Source organism: Thalassophryne amazonica, chromosome 5 (assembly GCF_902500255.1).
Source record: "Thalassophryne amazonica chromosome 5, fThaAma1.1, whole genome shotgun sequence".
Classification (NCBI taxonomy): domain Eukaryota; kingdom Metazoa; phylum Chordata; class Actinopteri; order Batrachoidiformes; family Batrachoididae; genus Thalassophryne; species Thalassophryne amazonica.
This window is the reverse complement of record NC_047107.1, coordinates 82,519,165-82,541,216: the sequence shown is the minus strand read 5'-3', so window position 1 is coordinate 82,541,216 and position 22,052 is coordinate 82,519,165. Positions and strand designations below refer to the sequence as shown.

Sequence of the window (22,052 nt, the reverse complement as noted above, 5' to 3'; positions counted from 1 at the left end):
CATGAAAAACTGTGGTTATACATCTAAATACTAGATTAGTGATGCACAGGATTGCTAAAAAAGCAGTTTGAACATAATTTTGAGTTTGTAGCATCAACAGCAGATGCTACTATTATTGTGAACACCCCCTTTTCTACTTTTATTTACTAATAGCCCAATTTCATAGCCTTAAGAGTGTACATATCATGAATGCTTTGTCTTGTTGGATTTGTGAGAATCTACTGAATCTACTGGTACCTTGTTTCCCATGTAACAATAAGAAATATACTCAAAACCTGGATTAATCTTTTTAGTCACATAGCACTACTATTATTCTGAACACTACTGTATACACACACACAAAAATTATCAATGATATCAAAACAGACAATTATTTGTGGATGCTAATAAGCTAAAGCTTAACCTGTCTAACAAATCACTATTCAAAAATGTTCCTGGTATTTTAATGAACATGGAGAAGGCATGTGACAGCAGAGACTAGTATATGGATCTTAGTTCAAGAACTAGCTAATAACAGGATATAAATAGCCAACTGTCTTTTATCAAAACAGAATTTCCACACCATTTCAGCTTAAAAGGAGCACAAAACACTGATGCACATTATCCTCGTCATTATATTGACCATTATTTATTGTCCCGTTGGAAATCAGGCGACCTGGTGAAATCCAAGGAATCAAATCCAAATTCTTCAACCACAAATTAGTCTATTGTATATGCTGATTAAGTTCATCTATACATTACAAAACCCTCATTCCTCTCCTCTGTCAGTCCATAAATATAACAGTAACTTTAGCCCTGTGTCTGGCTATTCAATTAACCATACCATGTCTTAAAGCTGGCATATTACCAAACTCAACTGGAAACCTGAGTCCAAGAATGATCTTTGTAAAAATAATAATAATAATAATAAAAAAAAGCTCTGTGATATTTTGGAATTCATATTTCATAAAACTTAAATGAGCTATTCAAGTTCATTCACACACTGTGAGGACAAGAATTAACAGCTACTTTCGTGGCACAAACGTGCTCTTATCAGAAGTTGTCAGAATTCCACTGCTAAAATTATTATACTTTCAAAAATCAACTCTCTTTCCTAATGTGAAGTGAATCAGAGTCTACAACTCCCCCTTGAAGGGATGGCAGTCTATTGTAGGTTACGTTCCTAGCCAAGGCTGGTACCCATTTACAGCTGGGTGCAGCCGAAGAATCTTTTCCAGGGACATGGGTAGGTAGTCTGAAATACCCACTTGGAACTGAACCCCGTTAAATATACTGGTGGTCTAACTCCTATCTCTCAAAGTCACCCGCTCAATGAATTTTTCTTTTATTTCTTTCACATTCTTCAAATACACACACAACAGATATTAAGGCTGTTAGGGATGTGGAAAATTACACAAAGAATGACACCCACCTTCCTCAGTGCCTGCGTGGTTCTGAGACCCCAGCCACGCCCATCTGTCTTCATCACTTCTGTCTCTGCATACAGCCGTTTGGAAAAACACTGGTTCTCACAGCTATCTCCAGCAGGGCACACCTGCCAGCAAGAATAGGACAAGTACAAGCATTAAGAATTTGCAGGTCTTATAATCATTTCACCCTTTTATAAATCGTACAATAAACCCATTGACAGCAAACATGTACATGCACCTGTGGATGGCACTCGTACTGCAGCATACGGTTGAGACACTGGGAGTCGATGCTGCAGGGACGCTCATCTGTTGATTTGCAGTTGCATCGTGGGATTTCTGACAAGTCTGCTACATGGACCTGTACTTTTCCTACTGGTTTGTTGGACTGACAATAAATTACAAAACTCACGTAAGCAAAAACACTAAAGACTTACTGGGCATAGTAATAAAATATATTAATATATTCTAATCCAATTACATTTTCCCCGCAAATGTGATTGGTTTAATTGTGTGAGATTACAGACCATAAATATTGCGTAAACAGTGGCAAAATATTAAAACTGTTTCAACGACACTGAAATGGATTAATTTAAGGTACCATACGAAAGTAGTGATGTGGATTCTGCTCACAGAATTTCCAGTTTGGCATGAAGATGCTGTTGCCACGGTAAGCTTTGACGAGCCAACCACACCCTTTGTCTGCGTAACATTTTTCCCAAACTATATTATTATGCGGATAAAGATGTATCCTTCAGTGGTGGACACAGATCCGTGTAAACGATGGAATTGGATTAGAATGGGAATAACCCCCTTGTGTCTGATGATTTGCGGATGTTAATGCTGGATTTTACAGTCGCAAATAGCTGTTTTTCATAAACCTCAATTTGCGACCTTAAAAATCCAGCATTAACATCCACAAATCATCAGACACAACAGGGTTATTTCCTAAATAACATTGTGGGATTATTTGTTATTATGTGCAACAGTAACATGGCTATACCTTGATAAATTTGTAAGGTGGAGGTTTGCAAGAGTGGCGTTCCTGCTCTAGTGCCTCCCTGCTTTCTCTTTGAGCCTTGAGCTCTTGGAACCTTCTCGCTGCTTCTTCCAAAGCTGAAACATAACCAACAGCATCTTAGAAAATCTTACTCCAAATCATACCTTGAACTAAAGTGGATTTACACAAAAAAAGGAGGTGGGATTCCCATATGTGATAAATACCTTTCCTGAAGGTTTTGTTCATGTTGATCTGACCCGTTACAAAATTCTTGTCATTTTCCACATAGGGAAAGACACGTCCCTGGTTGCTCCAATAGTAGTCATGTGACCCAAAAAAGAAAACGGGAAAGTCACCAATATCATGGCGAAGGCTCTGAATGTTTGATGGCACCAATCTAGGGTTACAGATCTCTGCTGGCCACCACCTGCAAGAAAAAGTGATAGTGGTCATAAAGAGAGGAATGAAAGTGAATATAGTTGGAGAGCAAGCAATAAATGGGAAACCCAAAAGAGTTACTTCCTAAGGTTATGGACACACTGGCAAATTTAGAAAATACTTTTCAGATCATTTTAATGCAGAAGGCATTCAGAGTAGTGTCTCATCTCCCTGATTAAACATCATCAGACCACAAAGTGTAGCATTAATATCACAGAGTAGTGGTCAGTTGTGTTTCTGGAACACCTGGGTCTAAAATAAATCACATTGTGCTTCAATATGAAACAAATCAGTTAAATTAAACTTGAATGCTCATAGGTCACCATAAACAGTGACCTATGAGGTATACTGTCTGCATACCTGTAGTTGCCCAGTTTGACCCAGACAATCTGTTTGTAGTGTGGCTTCTTCCCTGCCCTGCAATCACTGCAGGACCACGCCCCCTCTGGCATCTCCATCTCCAGACACTCCGGATGGAAAGAGGCTGGGCATGAGTCGCAGCACAGCAACTTGCCTCCTATATTTGTATAGATGGACGTGGGCATGTATGTGTGAGTGTTTGTGCGCACATGCATTGTGGGAAATGGGTATGCAAAGAGAGGAGGAGTGTGTGGATTAGATGATGCACCTTAAAATCTTGACAAACTCTGAATCTCATTCGCAGACAAGCCTAATGTATCTTATGAATACAACACTGAAGCGCACCTACAGGCAAAACACAGCATCAAGACACTTTTACAATTTCCATCCATCAAGGTGGAACTTTGAGTCTACTATGAAGATCAGGCCTTGTGGGAAAAACATTTTAATCTAAAACCACCATAAACATCACCAGGCTCTTATTGTGAAAGGAAAACTAAAACCAGAAGCTGTCTGTGTGAAGCCTTCCATGGTAGCTGTACTACGTACAATTGTTTTAAAATGGTATAAAATCCCTGCAATGGGTTTGTTACATCAGCTAGAAGTTGTACTGCAGCCGTTACAGCATGTCTGGCAATCAGATTCAGAGCACTGTACCAAGACCAGTCTATGGGAATTACATGCAGCAGCACAGGGATAAATCAGCCAGCAGGATAACCATTAATCAGGGTTATAGTTAAATCATAAAATATTGGCAAGAAGCAGGCATGCAGTCCTGCCAGTACAGCAAAGTCTCTCATCACAAATGCAGCATCCTGCACAGACCAGCTTGCATGGAATCATACTTTTATAATACTGCAATTGACCAAATTTCTAATTATTTTATGAAATAATAAGAGCTGATATCTTTAAATCACAAAAGCTCAATTTCACAATTCTTCCACACGGAGACTTAAGTTTTTTGTATTGTTTGTTTGTATTCCATCCAAGTCAGGTCATAGCACAAGAAATTGAGGTGAGCCAAAGTTTCATTTGGGAAGATCAGTCCAAAATAAAAGAATCAAGTATTTATAAATAAAAAGAAAAAAAAGGTGAGACAGGTCAAAGCCTTAAATAACGAGCCCAGAGTGCTGAAGCAGAGAAGCAGCGTGTCACCAGCAGCATTCAGCCCCACAAACCACAGACAGAATCTGAACCCATCCAGAGCAACCAGCATCAAGGTACTGAGGATAGTTTGACTACTGTAGGTTAAATTAAGCTTTACATTTCTTTAACAGAGAAGATAGCCCGGCGAAAATAATTTAAAAAAAATGTAAAAGTTTAAATTTAAAAGTTAGTTAGATTTCACTTTCAGAGAAGTAGATTACCCAAGGCATTTTCTGTTAAAAGTAGACAACAGAGGGATTCATACATATTTTGTAGCAAGTTGTAGCTTTACTACTTCATCCCTAGTTTGCATAAACAACATGGCTCCCCATTTGATCACACAAGTTTGTTTGTACTGGCTCTATAAAATAAAACTTCTACTGCCATGTATTTTGACTCCTTTACACCTTAATTTGCCATTAAACAACGTGGCCACCCAATTTATTAAATTTTCCATGTTTACTTGTATTTGCTCTAGAAAAGAAAATTCTGCTTTTATTTCCATGTATTTTGACCTGCTGAATTCAAGAATTTCAGTTGGCAAGCTGTATTTCTACTCATTCACCCCTAATTTGCATATAACATTTTTATTATATTTTGCACAAGTTTGCTTGTGCAAAATAAGGCACAGCAGTAAAGCCCCGGTCACAACCCACCATGCGGTTTTTTTTTTGCCGTACATTTTCTGCGGATGCCACGGCCACTACGTTTTTGTGAAAACGTACGGAGACAGTAGCAAGAGGAGGGAGGGAGTACGTTCAATGCACGTCTCTAGGAGTGTAACGATAAAGAGAGTTGACAATAAAGCAGTGTGTGTGTGTGTGGGGTCGCTTTTCTTTTTTATGAGCGGGACCGGAGCGGCAGGTGTTTTTCGCCGTGGGCGATGCATGAGCATGTCCAGCCTGCAGCGGTCAGTTGTACGAGTGTTTACTTGCCTCGAAAAGTTACAGCTACTTAACAGACTGAAGCTGTGGAGTGTGTGTTGCTGACGTTTGGAAATAAAGTCCAAGTTCAAGTGAGAAGCTGCGTTGTGCATGCAAGTCTGTTGGCCTCCATAGTATGTGGTGAGTGCCGTAATCCGTACTGCCTACATACGGATTTGGTTAATTCAATAGTAACTGAATGAAAATGTGCCGCTTTGAATCCGTACTGAGGCAGTACTCACAATGTGCGTCATCTGTACTGCTGGTGAATCCGCAGCCTGACCGCAGCGAAAGTTCTGCATGCACTAAAACCTCTACAGCGTGTCTGCATGTGTCTGCGTGCTGCTAAATTCGTACTGAGGCAGTACTTACGACGTACAGATCTCCAAATTTAGCCCACGTTTTTGTAAGTAGACTGCACGCACGTGCAAGTACGGCGGGTTGTGACCACGGCTTAAGGCGAGTAGTTCATTCCACAGTTGCACTTCCTGCTGACTGGAAGGGATTTCTGTCAAGTACCCAACAACAAGGCAGACCTGTGTAGGTTGTTGGCAACATCTTCGGTTGAGCAGGCCCCACAGGACAAGGCTGTGGTTACTGCTGGTGGCTGTCAGGAAGAAACAACTCTGCTGTCAAACAACAATGCTGTGAACCTTGAACCACTGAAAGCTCGCCAAGAAGAGGCTGATACACGGCTTGTGCTTCATTGTGTGAACTCCAACACCAGGATCATTGTTGTGTCTGCCAGGACACAGATGTTCTACTCCTACTGCTGACACACTATCAGCAGATGGAAGGCAAGGCTAACTTCATGAAGGCAGGTTAACAAGAAGCCAAAATACATCCCAATCAAAGATGTCATCCAAGTCAATACCCTGAGTGATGAAGATGTGAAGCTGTTGCTGCCCTTCCATGTACTCATTGGAAGTGATTTGACTTTCTGCTTTGATGGACGTATACAGTGAGCGCAAGGTGCTTCTTGCAAACCTTGGACAGGAACCTCTCACCAGGGCTATAGACAAATGATGAGAAGTTCATATGTCTTGTTTATGGCACTTATGAAAATACCACTGACAGTGCCAGGGTCAGCCTGTTCAAGAAAGGGGTGAAACAAGAGATTCTGCCACCAACAAGTGATGCTGCACAACTTCATAACAAAAGGCACCATCATCAGGCAGCAACTTGGCTGCGGGCTCACAAAGCATTTCCTCAAGTCCCAGCAGCAATCGACATGGGCTGGGAGAGGAGGAATGGGCAGCTAATGCCATCTCTGCTGAAACTGCCTCCCCTACACCAGAATCCTGCTTGCAACTTGTGAACTGCAGTTGCACATCTGGCTGTTCCTCTCATCGCTGCATATGCAGGAAGTCTGGCATGCTTTGCTGAGGTTCATGCAAATGTAACTCACTGCTGCAATATGGATGCAGATCTGGATGTAGATCTAGCGCAGGGGTCTTCAACTCCAGTCCTCGAGGGCCGGTGTCTTGCAACTTTTAGATGTGTCACTGCTTCAACACACCTGAGTCAATTAATGAGGTCAATTAGTAAGCAGCACTCTGTAGAATTTGACTGCATACTGAAGAGGTAAATCAGCCATTTGATTCAGTTGTGTGGACCAGGGACACAGCTAAATAGGTGCAGAACACTGGCCCTCGAGTACTACAGTTGAAGACCCTTGACCTAGTGGAAGTAAACACTTGTGTTTGTTAAAAAGTTTCTATCAATACAAAAGTTGTTTGAGAAATGTGATTTCTGTTATACGCAGTGTTGTGGCATCACACTACTCAGCCTTCCTGGTAAAGTCTACTCCAGAGTGCTGAAAAGGATGGTTTGGCCGATAGTTGAACCTCTGATTGAAGAGGAACAATGCGGGTTTCGTCCTGTTTGTGGAACAACCAACCAGCTCTTTACTCTCACAAGGATCCTGGAGGGTACCTGGGAGTATGCCCACCCAGTCTACATGTGTTTTGTGGACTTGGAGAGGATGTATGATCGGGTACCCCGGGAGATACTGTGGGAGGTGCTGCGGGAGTATGGAGTGAGGGGGTCCCTTCTCAGGGTCATCCAATCTGTACTCGCAAAGGGAGAGCTGTGTTCAGGCGCTTGGTGGTAAGTTGGACTCGTTTCCGTTGGGGGTTGGCCTCCGCCAGGGCTGCGCCTTGCACCAATCTTGTTTGTGATATTCATGGACAGGATATCGAGGCGCAGTTAGGGGAAGGAGTGGTTCCAGTTTGGTGGGCTCAGGGTCTCATCACTGCTTTTTGCAGATGATGTGGTCCTGTTGGCTTCATTGGCCGGTGACCTCCAACACTCACTGGATCGGTTCGCAGCCGAGTGTGAAGCGGCTGGGATGAGGAACAGCACCTCTAAATCTGAGGCCATGGTTCTCAGCAGGAAACTGACGGATTGCCTACTCCAGGTAGGGAATACGGCCTTGCCCCAAGTGAAGGAGTTCAAGTACCTCGGGGTCTTGTTCACGAGTGAGGGGACGACGAGATTGGCCGGAGAATTGGTGCAGCGGGGGCGGTATTGCATTCGCTCTACTGTACTGTTGTGACAAAAAGGGAGCTGACCCAAAAGGCGAAGCTCTCAATCTACTGGTCAATCTTCATTCCTACTCTCACCTATGGTCATGAGGGTTGGGTCATGACTGAAAGACCTAGATCACGGGTACAAGCGGCTGAAATGGGCTTCCTCAGGAGGGTGGCCGGTGTCTCCCTTAGAGATAGGGTGAGAAGTTCGGTCATCTGTGGGACCTGGAGTAGAGTCGTTGCTCCTTCGCATTGAAAGGAGCCAGCTGAGGTGGTTCGGGCATCTGGTAGGGATGCCTCCTGGGCGCCTCCCTAGGGAAGTGTTCCAGGCACGTCCATCTGGGAGGAGACCCCGGGGAAGACCCAGGACTAGGTGGAGAGATTATATCTCCACACTGACCTGGGAATGCCTCTGGATCCCCCAGTCAGAGGTGGCCAATGTGGCACAGGAAAGGGAAGTCTGAGGTCCCCTGCTGGAGCTGTTGCCCCTGTGACCCGAACCCGGAAAAGCGGATGAAGATGAATGAATGAACGAACAGTGTTGTGTTTAAAATACATTAATGTTCATGTTGGACTTATAGGAATATTGATATTTGTTTCTGACACACAATGTTACATTCATGTCTCCCCATTTTCCCCATATTTTAAGCGTTGAGAGACTTGCATATATATCTTAGAAACATGTTTCCTTACAAACAGTCAATCTAAAATAAGCACAAGTTTAAATTTATTTTAATTTCCTACTTGTATAAAACTGACCGCAATTATTGCCTTGGAAAATTTAGCATCTCTAGCTACTCTACTTAAGACCTTATAATGAAAACATCTTAATCAGTCAGTTGTGAAAATATCATTAATTATACATATTTTCATATAACTGGAGGGATAACAGTGTTGAAAACACTAATCTTGATTATGCAAATTGGGGATAAAGGATTACATGTAAAGCTTTAGTATAGTTATTTTACAGTTAATCTCACCAAAATACTTGAAATTTTTCATTTTATTTCTGGAAAACATACAAGCAGACTAATAAATAAAACTGGTGGTCTTGCAGTGTTATGCAAATTAGGGGTGACGGAGTAGAGATACAGCTTGCCAACTGCAATTTTTGAATTCAGAAGGTCAAAATACATGGAAATAGAAGTTTAATTTTCTTTTCTGGAGAAAACAAAGCAAATTTGTGGAAAATTTGCTAAATTAGGTGGCCATGTTATTTTATGCTAATTAGGGGGTAAAGGAGTAGACATACAGCTTGCTAGCTTCAATTTGTGACTTCAGCACTTCAAAATACATGGCAAAATAGGAGTTTAATTTTATTTTATAGCGGCAATACAAGCAAACTTGTAGAAATTTGATAAAAATGGGCAGCTATGTTGTTTTATGGAAATTAGGGGATGAAGGAGTAATGATACAGCTTGGCAACAGGATTTTTATTTTTTTTAATTCAGCAGGTCAAAATATATTAGAATCAATGTGTTGTCTGCTTTTAACAGAAAATGCCTTACACACTTTATCCAGGCCCTTTTTCTGAAAACAGGACCTAACTATGAGAACTGATGACAAACTGATCAAATTGCTTACCTAGATTGGCCAACAACCAATCGCTTTCATTTGCATCATGAACCAATCTCATACTATGATGTCAACGCATTAGTTAACTTGGCTGATGGTAATTGTGCTACTCTGTATTCAAATTAACTACAGGTTTTATTAGTTAATTATTTTAGCACTTCAAGGCTTTGAAAAGAAAGATGCACATGAAAAGCAACAGAAAATTAACTGGGAGCAGGCACAACAACACAAACACAAACCAGTGGGACAAAGGAGAAAGAGAAAAACTGTTCAGTTACCTTTCCCAACATTCTTTTTGGTAGCTGACGAAGGAGAGGGAATCATAGGTAATTTCAACTCAGCACGATTTGACTCAGTCAGAAGGTAGTGGGACTTATAGGCATATGAACTTAATATGGTGTCAGTAAGGTCTTGCACTAACAGCCCTACACAAGACACACAGGAAGAGACGGGGGGTGAGCCGCAATCAAACTCGAATTCACAAAAGAGAAAGAAGGAACACATGCACACACACCCGCGCGCACATACAATAGAAGACAAGAAAACAAGAGGAACAAAACGTGGCCAAACACTGCACTCAACCAACTGCTTCAGAAACAAAGAGCCAACATCAGTATGACTTTGATCCTGTTCAGGAGAATAAATCCTGTGTTTTCTCTCTGGTTACCATGCGGGGCAGAGGAAATTCTTCTAAGTGGAGTGCAGTGTAACAGCCTGACTCATTCACCATATTAGTATTGTGATGGAAAACAAGTAGTGCTTCACTCATGAACATTAAACAGAAAAAAAGTGAGCCCAAAATGAACAGGTTAGACGCTCTGCCAGGGAACATTACAGACTCTGAGGGAAACCACATCCTGATGGTGCTCTGATGTGAACTGCAAGTGTAACAAACTGATTGGGCTGACTGTCATAAGGCATATACCGTATTTTCCGGAGGGCAAGTCACATCAGAGTATAACCAGCACCTCTTCAAAAATGCCTCTTTAAGAGGGAGAGAAAAAAAAAATGTGTATAAGTCGCACAGGAGTAGAAATTGCATTACCACTTCAAAAATAATTTAATCACCGCATTATTTATTTATAAAGCACACATGGCATTAAGGAACACAGCTAACGAGCTAATTAATGTCGAGGCACAAAATGCAAGTAAACTGCTTCTTTAAGCCAATGTACAGATGAACATATGTCAGGCGTACATGTAACAATTAAACGTTTGAAAACCTTGTGCATTATTTGTGTATTCATAACACAAACACTGCTTTAGCAAACAGGAGCTAAGAGCTAATTAATATTTTTGTTAGAAGTGCAAAACACAAGTAAACTGCTTCTTTAAGTCACTGAACAGACAATCATAGTATGTGAGGTATACGCGCAATGCAATAAAATGTTTTAAAAATGAATGTTTGAAATCTCTTTGGTAATACATTTGTAAAAATTAATAAACTCACCCTTAGCTTTTTTGATGTTCTTATAAGAGCAGAAGTCCATGTAAGGTTTGGTATTTTTCTCTTTTCCAAATGAGGTTTCTTCCAAATAGAAAAGAAAAGTCCCCCCCCCCACACACACACACAAATTTAAACTACATGTTTAAACGACGGAGACCGCACGGGCTGTGATTGGTCACTTTTTCAGTTTCACTCCTCTCCCTTCATATGAAAAGTTTTTGCAGTGCGCATGTGGATTACATTTTGATCATGGCTCAAATAGATGAAAGTTTGTCAGAAGTTAGCAAATATGCCCAACTTTACAACATGGAGACAAAAAACTACAAAGACGCTGAAATGACCCGTAATTCATGGCGGGAAATTGCACTTAAAGTTGGTTTGGAGGCTGATGACTGCAGAAAGAAGTGGTGCTCACTGACAGACAAATTAAAAGGGGGGTGGGGGGGGATCAGAAGCAGGTAGAAAGAAAGTCCCTGCCTTGCTCTTTAGGTCGAACCACCTACTATTCTGGTAGTAAATTGCACTGTGACACCCACCAACGCGATGGAGAACTTCGAATGCGTCACGCCCACGTCGAGGTGATTGCATGACCATGGAGTAGTGAAGTTGTAGAAGCATAAATCAGGCTTAAAGAATAACACTTTAAAAACCGACTCGGTTTCAAACGCATTCTGAAAGCAACTGAGCCCCATTATGAAGTTTCCACCTCTTTAATTAAAAAAAAAACAAAAAAACAGTTAAATGTTGTGTTTCTCATTTCCACAGTAATGAAAATTCCTAGTTTTGAACTGTGACTTTTTTTAGCATATAATTTGCACCGGACTATAAGCCCTCTCACACTAGCAAACTCCGGAAAATACAGTATTAGTGAAATCATCAAGTGTGGTGAATTAAAGTGCTGCATTTCTCTGTTCCACTTGTTCGTGTTCAGTGCTGAATCAGCCGTGTAGGAGACTAAGGCTGTTTGTGCACAGCTAGATTAACAGGGTGACAGCTTACCTCTGGCACAAAGGAAGCACCATCCCACATTTACAGGAGAGGTAAGGAGTCCATTCCTCCTGGTGCTGCTGTGGCTGCTGCAGATCATAATATGCTGAGTGAGAAACATGCTGCCCGCTGCCACACAGCTGTCTCCTGTGTGATACGCCACTGGACAACGAATGCAGTGCATCAGACTTCCTGGAGAGGAGGCAATAAAAACAAAAGGAAGAAACTAAGGGAATGCCAAGGAAGATAAATGAATAAAAATGTCATTTTACCAAAGCGGTTTTCTATATGTCATATCGTCTAATTTCACATCTGACACTTAACACCATTTATACAGTTTATGCTCTGGCTTGGGCACCTAATTTAAACTTAATTCAAGCATTTCACCACACAAGTTCATTCAGAAGACAAAATGTTTTATACTTGGACCTTGAAAATGTGAATGGAATGCATTGGAGGGGTAATACATACCCATAGTCAGAACATTATACTGTGCTGTGTAATATTGAGGGACACGTTATCCTAACATCATGCATACAGTTTGATTATAAATTATTTACTGCCTAATATAAACATCACTTCATCTTTCCAGACTCATTGGCTGTGGAGATAACCTGGAAAATGCATTTTTCAGACTAAATTTTTGATAACCTTGACCTGTGATCAATGTGCTCCATACGTTAATCAACTTGAGACACTCACACGCATTACTACCTACAGTTGTTGCATTCAGAAAAAAAAAAAAAAAATCCACCCTCTCACTTCTAGAAAAATTAAAAGATGCAATCAGATGCCTGAGAGACTAAACTGAAGCTGCTTTACCTTTACTGGCATGCTGCACATCTCTCTCCAGGCAGCAGGTCGCGCAGCTGTGCTGGGGACAGCAGAAGCCACCACCGGGACTGTTGGTTGTTCCTGGGAGTTTACGGACACAGTCCTCATGGTAGAAACAGCCACATCCGGCGACCGAGCAGCGCGTCACGTCCTTTCCCACCGCTTTACAGCTGAAGCAAGTGTGACTGCCTACAAAGAGAATGAGAGGGTGTGATATGAAAGCGTACGATACTACAGACACACAGTGAAGCTGAAGTAGTACACACGTGCACTCACCATTTCTGCATTCCAGGCAGGTGAACTTGCCATCAGGTAGGGAGCGGATGCCAAGACACTCCAAATGAAACTGTCTGCTGCAGTCACCTTCACATATGAGCAAACTCTCTCCATACACCTCACAGATCTGCATGTAGAAACAAAAGTTAAAAGCTTTATGGAGCTTTTAAGGAAAAAGAAATATAACAAAGACAAATAATGTACAGGCCTGACCTGGCAGACTGTGTCTCCCTTGGCAGTGCTACTGTCCTGGCGGGACAAACCAGAGTCTACAGACTGAGTATCTGATGCATCTGCATCTGCTGCGGCTGGACTATCAGGATTCTTCCCAAATAAACCCTGTAAGGTGAAGAAAGAGCATGTGAATTGTATTTTATGTGCAATGATCAAATCAAATCATTGTCTAATGTGTTTCAATACAATTTCAAATGTAGGTAGTTTAATACTGTGGGGGGGCGCTGCACACAGTTAGAGAGGTGGGCTTTTGAAGAAGATCCTCAGTTCAATTCCCCATCAGACAAGAATATTTGCTGAGGTGCCCTTGGCACCCCAGGGCTTGACAAACTAATTTGCCCGCAAATTAGAAGGTGTTAAGATGTTTTCATTATAAGGTCTTAAGTAGAGTAGCTAGAGATGCTACATTCCAAGTAAATTTTCCTTCATTTGGGAGACAGGTATCATCCTGTCCTTCTCTGGAAAGGGTCATTGCTGGGATTTTAACAACTACAGTGCTATTACACACCCCTCTGTATCAGAAATGGGACTTGCAGGGGTAATTCTCAATCGCACTCAGTCCCAGCTGCTTGCTGCTCAGTGATCAGAGGTCTGGCTTCATGTCCTCAAAATCAGTCATCGACCACATCCTAGCTGTGAAAGTACTCATCGAATACAATTGTGAGTATCAGTAGTGCCGCTTTGCAGCTTATGTTGATTTGGCTGTTTAACAAGGAAGTGCTCTAGCTTCTGCCCTGCTCAAACCTTTTATGGGCTGGATAATGGGGAAGGTCATGGGTTTTTAAGTTGTCCAAGATCTAGACTAAGATCCAGGGCCCATATTCACAAAGCATCTCAGAGTCCTCTCAGAGAGCTCCCACCTTAGCCTAAAGACTCCTAGCCTAAGATTGATCCAGGAAGCGTCTGAGAGCAAATCTGAGCATGGAGTGGACAGAAACATTTATCTTTGTAAGGAGGGGAGGTTGACCCTGTTATGACAGTCTTCTAAAAGCCGTGATTGGTTGTCACAAAAAATGGAAAGAGAAAAAAAAAACAAATGCGCTCTGTGCTCCTAGTTATGAATGGACAGCAAAATAAACTGATCATATAATCTGACTGTATTAGGAAATGTGTAATCGTGAAGATAATTTAATGATATGATGATGAAACAGCAAAATTAAATGAAATGTTACACAGCCTCAAAATGTTTCTGATTATTACATTGATCAGCTTATTATGTTTACTCTTCATGATGGTAACTGGGCACACTGAGTGTGAGAAATGTCGGTACATGCTGCAATCCAAAGCGAGAGCCAAAACCACATATAATAATTGTATGAATGTTACAGAATTTACATGCGATTGACATTTTTTCCGTAGCCAGGTATCACAATGTTGTGATGACCTTCATCACAGGCATTATTACATTACTACACTGGGTGGGAAAAGTAAGCTCACTGCTGACGAGGTCAACCACAAACATTATCCCTGCAAGGTAAAGCCGGTAGCGTATTACTGAATCACTGCCATTCAACATATGGAGACTCTCTCTCCTTCCTCTCTGTCTTTCTGTCTTCTTGTCTGTTTAAGACACTCTTAGGCTTCTGAAAAGTCCTCCTCCCTCCTCTTAACAGTTTTACACCTTAGGAGCGCTCTTAAGGCCTAAGATGCTTTGTGAATAACTTACCAAAGAAAAATTCTAAGAAATGTCTAAGAGTTCTAGGAATTATAATTTCTTTTCTTAGAATGACGTCACTAAGAGCTACTTTTAGCCTTAGGGCACGTTGTGAATACGGGCCAAGGTTTCTAACAAATTTTTGGATTCAGCTATCTAAATGAAAGTGTTGAATTTGTCTTTGGTACCAAGTCTCTCTAGAGAATACTTGGATATTGCTAAGATGACTTTGTTACTTAAGGAGACATAGTACTTCCGTTGTCAGGGAACCTGAGCTACAACACTATCTCCATGTGGCATACTACACTGAGGACAATCCAGTGCACAGGTGCTTCTGTGCCTAGGACCCAAGGAATGCAAAAAAAACAAAAAAAAAAACAGTATAAGTGACACTAAGGTACAATAAGTTTGTGACTACATGTCACACTGGAGTATTAGTTAAATTACACACAAAAACACCTCAAAATATATGTCGCACTGGCTTGTAAGTCACTTATTTTTGAAACATGGTGCTACTGCTTCATGCAACAATGCCTGCCAGTAAAATCATTTATATTGAGTTCTTGGCAATTACATATGGATGGAAAAGTAACTACCATTGAAGAGAATTCTGTCTAATTACAACCTAGGCCCCATTTTTTGAGGTTTTGAGGGTCATCTTTTCCCTTACACTGCGTGAGCAAGCACAAGCAACTGGGCAAATTAATGCCATTCATGAGAAAAAGAAATCAAGTAAACTGTTTCTTATCGCCACTAAACAGGCAAACACATCATTAGACAAGGATGGATGCAAGGACCGCTTCAATATGGAGCTAAACGTACACATTCTTTCCTCCTTAAATGTAAATACATTTATTTTAAATGACAGATTATAGCATTGGCCTTACCTTAACCTATCCATCCTTCTCATTTGCAGCTGTAAACAAGTGTCAAATAGGAGCGCGCTCCCCAAGACTCTCCTTATTCAGTTAAGTTGATAGCAGTAGTGTTTAGGTGTCACTTGTGTAGACAAAGCCTTCTTGTGGCCATAGATGATAATGAAGTATATTTTTGAAACACGTTTAAAAATAAATCACAGGACCAGCCAAACTTGTTTAAATAAATAATTAAGAAAAGAAAAAAAGTGCAACTTGTAGACCAGGAAATACAGTATCACCTGACTGTGGCAGACAGACTAGGAGATACTTTTGGGAGGTAGGGATGGACTCTAGGTCCTGCAAAGCAACCACCCAGAATGGTTACATAATATGATACATGCAATGAATGGCATGTGGCACCAGCACATGACCTAATAGATCATGTTGGACATTGTTTTTGTTTTTTTGCATGCACAATGAAAAGCATGCATGTGTGTGCGCACACACAAAAACCTACCTGGGAGTCATTGAGGCCTCTAGAATCAGAATCAGAGGTGTCTCTATACTGAGATGAAGCCACCTCTACATCTGTTGAAGCTCTGCTTCGCTTCTTCAGTGGCTTGCAAGCATCTGAGATTTCACTGGCACCTGGAGGATCATTTGAAGAACAACAAAAGAATATATGTTGAGAAATATGAGGAGGTAAGACAAAACAGGTATCAACAAAGCAATAGCTACCTTTCTGTGAACCTGTCCTCGGTGTGGTCTCGGGAGCAGTCTCAGCCTGTTTTGAGGTAAGACATGGGACATTTGGATTAAAAGAAATTTCTTTTAATTCAGGTACCAGCACATTAGTTTGTGGATGTTTATCACTTATAGTTGTGCTACCTGCTCCTTTTTGGTTTTCTTTTTAGGTACTGGATCGCTGATTCTCTCAGACTCAGACCTGCTCCTGACTGACCGTCGCTGCAGTTTTCTCTCTTGAGAACCTGAACACACATAAAATATTGAAACTATCTTTTGCTGGTTATATAATGTCAATATCAGACCTGGATCAAACACAGATACCAATTAAACATTTGAACTTGCAGTGTTTTGGTATTTGAAATATTGAGGGGCCTCAAAATTTTAATATTGTTTCATTTTCTTGGAAAAATAAGCATTTCAAATAAAACACCGGTTACTAAATCTATTTTCATATGCTATGTGAAAATACCAGTCACAAATGACAGTGTACTGCCATCCCATTGGTTTCAGATCCCAAGATTGCAGTAGCTGTGCAGGCTCTGCCTATATTTAGGGGAGTTGACAAGTCATGGCCTCATGGTAGTTGTAACCATGCTTTGCATTCATAATGCTCTGCAACCATGACACCTGCATGGTCAAGGATTCTTCAGCACTATGACCTTCCACAGTACACAAAGAGGGAATTTCATCGCCTTTTTTTTGCAACCAGTGTCACACATTACATATTTGCTCAAAAGATACTAATAATTGTGATATTTAAACATTGTCAACAACTGAATCATGATTACAATACAACATATGTGCAAAATGTTAAGAATACCAAAATGATGAAGTTCATATATCCAAGAAATGCAGTCAACTGTGGTCAAACATTTTTATTGAGTTACTGTGTGCATATGGATTATATCCATAAAAATCAATGCTCAGTAATTTTACACACCCTCTTTCAGGTATTTGCCATTTCACAGCTTTCAAATTATTCTAATTTAACCAAACAATATGCATTTCCTCATACAACAAAAACACTGATACTTGAAAACACATTTTACTCTCCAAAAGATTAAAATACAAAGTACCCGAAAGCTGTTAAATTTATTGAAATGCATATTTAACTCATGTTAATTATTCACAAACATGAGAACTTTCTGCATGTCTGTGGTTTCCAAACCTTGTGGACTACTGTGGTGTGATCCAGGAGAGGTTTGCTTCATTCCACTCTCCTCATTTCTCCGACTGGTGGGGGAACCTCGTCTCCCCTTCCCTTCTTCCTGCACTTCATCTCCTTCCTCCTCCTCCTCTGGACTGGGTTCAGGTTTTGTTCTGCAATCCTAATGAAATAGCAACACCTAAATATTTACTCTTGGGATGAAAACACTGACATATTCCTTTGGTTTGAATTTACACCAACCTCAGGTGAACAGTATCCTTGGTCAGGCTGCTTGCTTTCCTCTCTCACTTTCTCCTCCCTCTCCTCTTTTTCAGAGAGGGAGCCATTTTCTTCTGCAAGAGAGGCCAGTCACACTTTGTGATCTCCACATTCAGCCTCTTCATAGTGATGGAGAGAGGCAGCAACTTTCTTGCTGCTGCAGTTTTCCAGGCCCTGACTGGCGGTGGGGATTCCTCTCGTGCTCGTGCACTGGAAACTGTATTGTGGGCAGGGGAGCTAGCCTTAGTAGGTTCCTCCTTCTGGCTCTTCTCTTCTTTGGGGGCCTGCGAGTCAATTTTGTCATCTACATTTGAAACACTACATTGTCTACGTGGCAGTTGTCTTCGTGGTGGCTGGTCTCTCTCTGGTGATTTGACCCCGGCATCCTCTTTCTTAGTGGCAGAGCCACTGGAGCGCCGGCTGCTCTTCTCAGCTCTGATGTTGGTCTTCTTGATGGGTGGTGGCTCATTAGGGTCTGGATCAACATATATGAAGGTGTAGTTGTCAATGCGCTCCTGGCGTGTCATAACAAATGCATCCTCAGCGTGGCCGACGCCCACTTCCCACTGAGCACGCTCCCTTTGAGGGATAGGCTTCAGCAGCTAGGAAAGAAAACAAACAATTATGAATCAAATGATTGACTTTATTTTGACATAAACAGAACAGAACTTATATAACAGAAAATTTATATAAAAGAACTTCTGCAAATGCACTGGGGAAAAAAGAAGATTGCTCAGGATGACCACAATACACGCTGTAAGAATAAAAATTTTTTAAAGTACTGAGTACAGTGGAACTTTCGTCATTTTTTTGTAGTGATTTTGTGGTCTGCAAATGAGTGTTTGTTTTTTGCATTGGTGTCTAATAAATTCAAATTCAAATATTGTGACTGCAGAAATCAGCATCATTTTTTACTGTTTTAGAACATTAATACCCCCCCACGCCCCATGACACAAAATTGTCTTTTCAGTGTAGTCAGTCTAAATAATGTGCCTTTTATGTCCCCAAATATGTAAAATTTGCTGCACTTCCGTCAGATGAACAGTCAACTTAAAATAAACAAAATATATTTTATGTAGGACAACTCGGAATAAGTTAAAAGGCTAAAGCTGGGCCTACAATGTGCGAGTTTTGGCCTTCTTTGAGCCGATTTTTCATTCATGCAAGAATTTTTTGGATCGCGCCGAGTTTCAGCTTAATCGTGTGCCCCGCATCGTGTAGTATACATGGAGTAACGAGCTGCGTTTAACCTCTCACAACCACCCCCGATCGGCAACCGTATGGTTGGATGAAAATCAAACCTGTTTGATATTGTGGTCGGCCGTTATGAGGGTATCGCGCTGTTGAAGCAGTGCTACAAGCGTGTACGAGCTGGTTTACCCCAACCTCTCGCACTGCGCATGTGCAAACACCAATGTGGAATTGGAGAGAGCATAAACAGTAATCATCTCTTTGGGAGAGCAGCTTCTGTTTCTTTTTTACCCCTTATTCTTCAAATCATGTAAAGTCTTGTATTGATTTTCCAAGAATTTATGTGAAATAATACTGTTGTATTAACAGAAAGAAACAAAGGAAAAAAAACAAAAAACAAATACAGACTGATTGTAAAAAGACTGCCCAGTTTTGTGGCCCCCCTTTTGTTTCCCTTTCCTTTCTTTGTAAGCCTTTTTTATGGGGGGGGGGAGAGAGATTTACATTTGTATTTTTTTGTTGTTGTTGGTAAGTATGTATGTTAAATGTGGAAATGGGAAATAAAGTGTTTAAAAAAAATTGATGTCTCCCATCGAGAGTTTTTATAAAAATAAGAAATGTAAATAAAGTAAAAATAAATAAAGTAAAAAAGCTTCTGTTTACGTTTTGCTTCCAGAAACACGAGTCCGATGTGTGGTTTTTGAACATACAATGCGAGTAGTCAGATCGCATCAGAGCATCGGGCCATATAGTGTGAAAACATAAATCATGCGCTCTGAACTTTTACACCCTGCGGTTTTGTCATACATCTTGAGCTGGAGCTGAGTACGACTGAAAATATCGTAGAGTGTCTGCCCAGCTTAAGGGGAAAACAAAACCTATCAAATTTTATGAAGCTGCTGTTTGATGTAGAAATAGTACAGGCTCAAAGCAAGAATGTTCAATCCCAAGTGGGACCTTTGTTTGTAATTTGCATATTCTCCCCAAATCTGCATGACTTTTCTCTGGGGACTCCAGTCTCTTTCCACTGTCCAATCACAAGCAGATAATCTATGACACCAATATAAACCACAGGTGCGAACATAAAAGAGTAAACAATAAAACTTGCATATAATGTATTTAGGTGGACCAGCAAATTTTGTCCATTATAATTGAAACCCGTTATATGTATAAAACAGACTAAATCTGTTTTTTCTAAATTCGCTGCAGAGTGATAACTTAAAATCCTGAAGCCTGATTTATGCTTCTGCAACTCTGTGGCCATGCAATGATGTTGACGTGCGCATGACCCTCTTAAAGTTCTCCGTCACATCTTTAAATAATTTTCTACAGGAACAGCAGCCGTTTCTGGATTAATTTGTCCCTCCATAAGCTCCACTTCCTCGCAATCATCAACCTCCAAACCAGCAATATGCTACGTACAATTTCCCCCCATGAATTGTAGGTCATTTGAGCATCTTTTTCTGACTCAGTGTTGTGAAGTTGGTCATTTTGCAGACTTTTCTGCCAAACATATATGATCCATAATTGAAATGTAATCGGTGGACACACTGCAAAAACTTTTAAAATATGACTGGAGAGGAAGGAGTGAAAACATAAAAGTGACAAATCACAGCCCTTGCAGTCTCAGTCATTTAGCAGGTGCAAGTCAGGCTCCGGGGAGGGTGTGAAGCCACACAGAGGGCTCTGATCTAAAGTGGTTTAGTTTGTTACACCCAGGGATATGTGTGAAACTTAACACCATATTACAGTGCAGCCAACAACCAACATTTTGTTAATAATTACCAGCCTTGAATTATGTCCTGGCTTGTTTAGGTCCCATGTCTGAGCCCGGTTTCAAAAAATAAACAGCCGGGCTTGTAATCAAGGAAATACGGTACCCACTTTCCTCGAATCAGCAAGTGTCGGTGCTGAACTTCATTTCATACCTCTGTTACTGGGCACGTCCAGACTGCTCTGTCCAGCACAAGCAAGGGGTTTTTAATGGAAATGCATTGTGATCAGACAGGACGTTTTGTCCAATGTGAGTGAAAATCTGTTGTACAAAATCCGGTATATACCTTGTTTATTAAATGGAAAAGCATACAAAAGCATTGAGACTTTTGCTTTTGTCCCGTGAATGCGAATATCCACTTCATACAATCACGGTTTAGGTGAGTTTTGATGTAGTTCTGAAATTATGCTTGCCAGGCAAAGTGTTAAATTTTTACCCTAGATAAAAAAACAACAAAAACAAAAAACAACCTGAAACTGCTATGAATTACATTCATGTTCCAGCGCAAACAACAACAAACTTAATCATGTCTGAAAATGAGAACAGCGTGTCAGCCTCTGATCATTAAGTATTTTTTCCTATATCATAAATATTATTCAACATTTATCTGAAATATCTTGACATAATTTTGAGGCTGTCGCCCACCCTGACCCAGTCCCTCAATTTTTTTAGGCCATAAATAATTTGATAAACAAAATAGGATTATGGTTCACACAAACAATCACTTCCACAGACAAGTAATGGGATTGATGTATGAACATTTCCTAGTCAGTGAATATGTCTACATTAATCATTAAGCTATACAAAACAATATGGTACTACATTGCAAGTGCCAAGTGGTTAATGCGCTTGGTTTCAGTGCAGAAGGCTCCAGGTTCAAATCCCACCCCTGCCACATTTCTCCATGTAATGTGGAGTTCTGTCAGGAAGGGCATCTGGCGTAAAACCTGTGCCAATTCAACATGCAGATCCACCTTGGATTTGCTGTGGCGACCCTGAGTGCAAACAAGGGAGCAGCCGAAGGGACTTACTACATTGCAAGTCTGTCTGAAGTAGGCAGTTCTCAAGAACTGAGTGTCCATGAAAGAGAGGGAAACCACCAAAGCACCATGACAACTCTGAATGAGTTATAGATTTTTGTGGCTGTGATTTGTGAAACTGTGTACAGTGGAACTTTTGTCAGTCGAGTGGAACACAGACGGATTAAAGAGAAAAAAAAAAAGTGAAATTTCAGCTGACGTTTGGT

The 22,052-nt window shown here is 40.9% G+C and overlaps 1 protein-coding gene across 1 annotated transcript in view; it reads right to left on the bottom strand.

Annotated features, from left to right (window-relative positions):
- Nucleotides 1–22,052, bottom strand: part of nsd3 (nuclear receptor binding SET domain protein 3) — an 80,138-nt gene that overhangs the window by 14,145 nt on the left and 43,941 nt on the right. Inside the window, 16 exon segments of the mRNA XM_034170691.1 lie at nt 1,412–1,534; nt 1,648–1,794; nt 2,410–2,522; nt 2,631–2,833; nt 3,205–3,361; nt 9,658–9,804; nt 11,826–12,005; nt 12,636–12,836; nt 12,924–13,050; nt 13,137–13,262; nt 16,186–16,316; nt 16,407–16,452; nt 16,557–16,657; nt 17,584–17,743; nt 17,824–17,897; nt 17,900–18,443. Of these exon segments, the coding sequence (XP_034026582.1) occupies nt 1,412–1,534; nt 1,648–1,794; nt 2,410–2,522; nt 2,631–2,833; nt 3,205–3,361; nt 9,658–9,804; nt 11,826–12,005; nt 12,636–12,836; nt 12,924–13,050; nt 13,137–13,262; nt 16,186–16,316; nt 16,407–16,452; nt 16,557–16,657; nt 17,584–17,743; nt 17,824–17,897; nt 17,900–18,443 (2,580 nt within the window).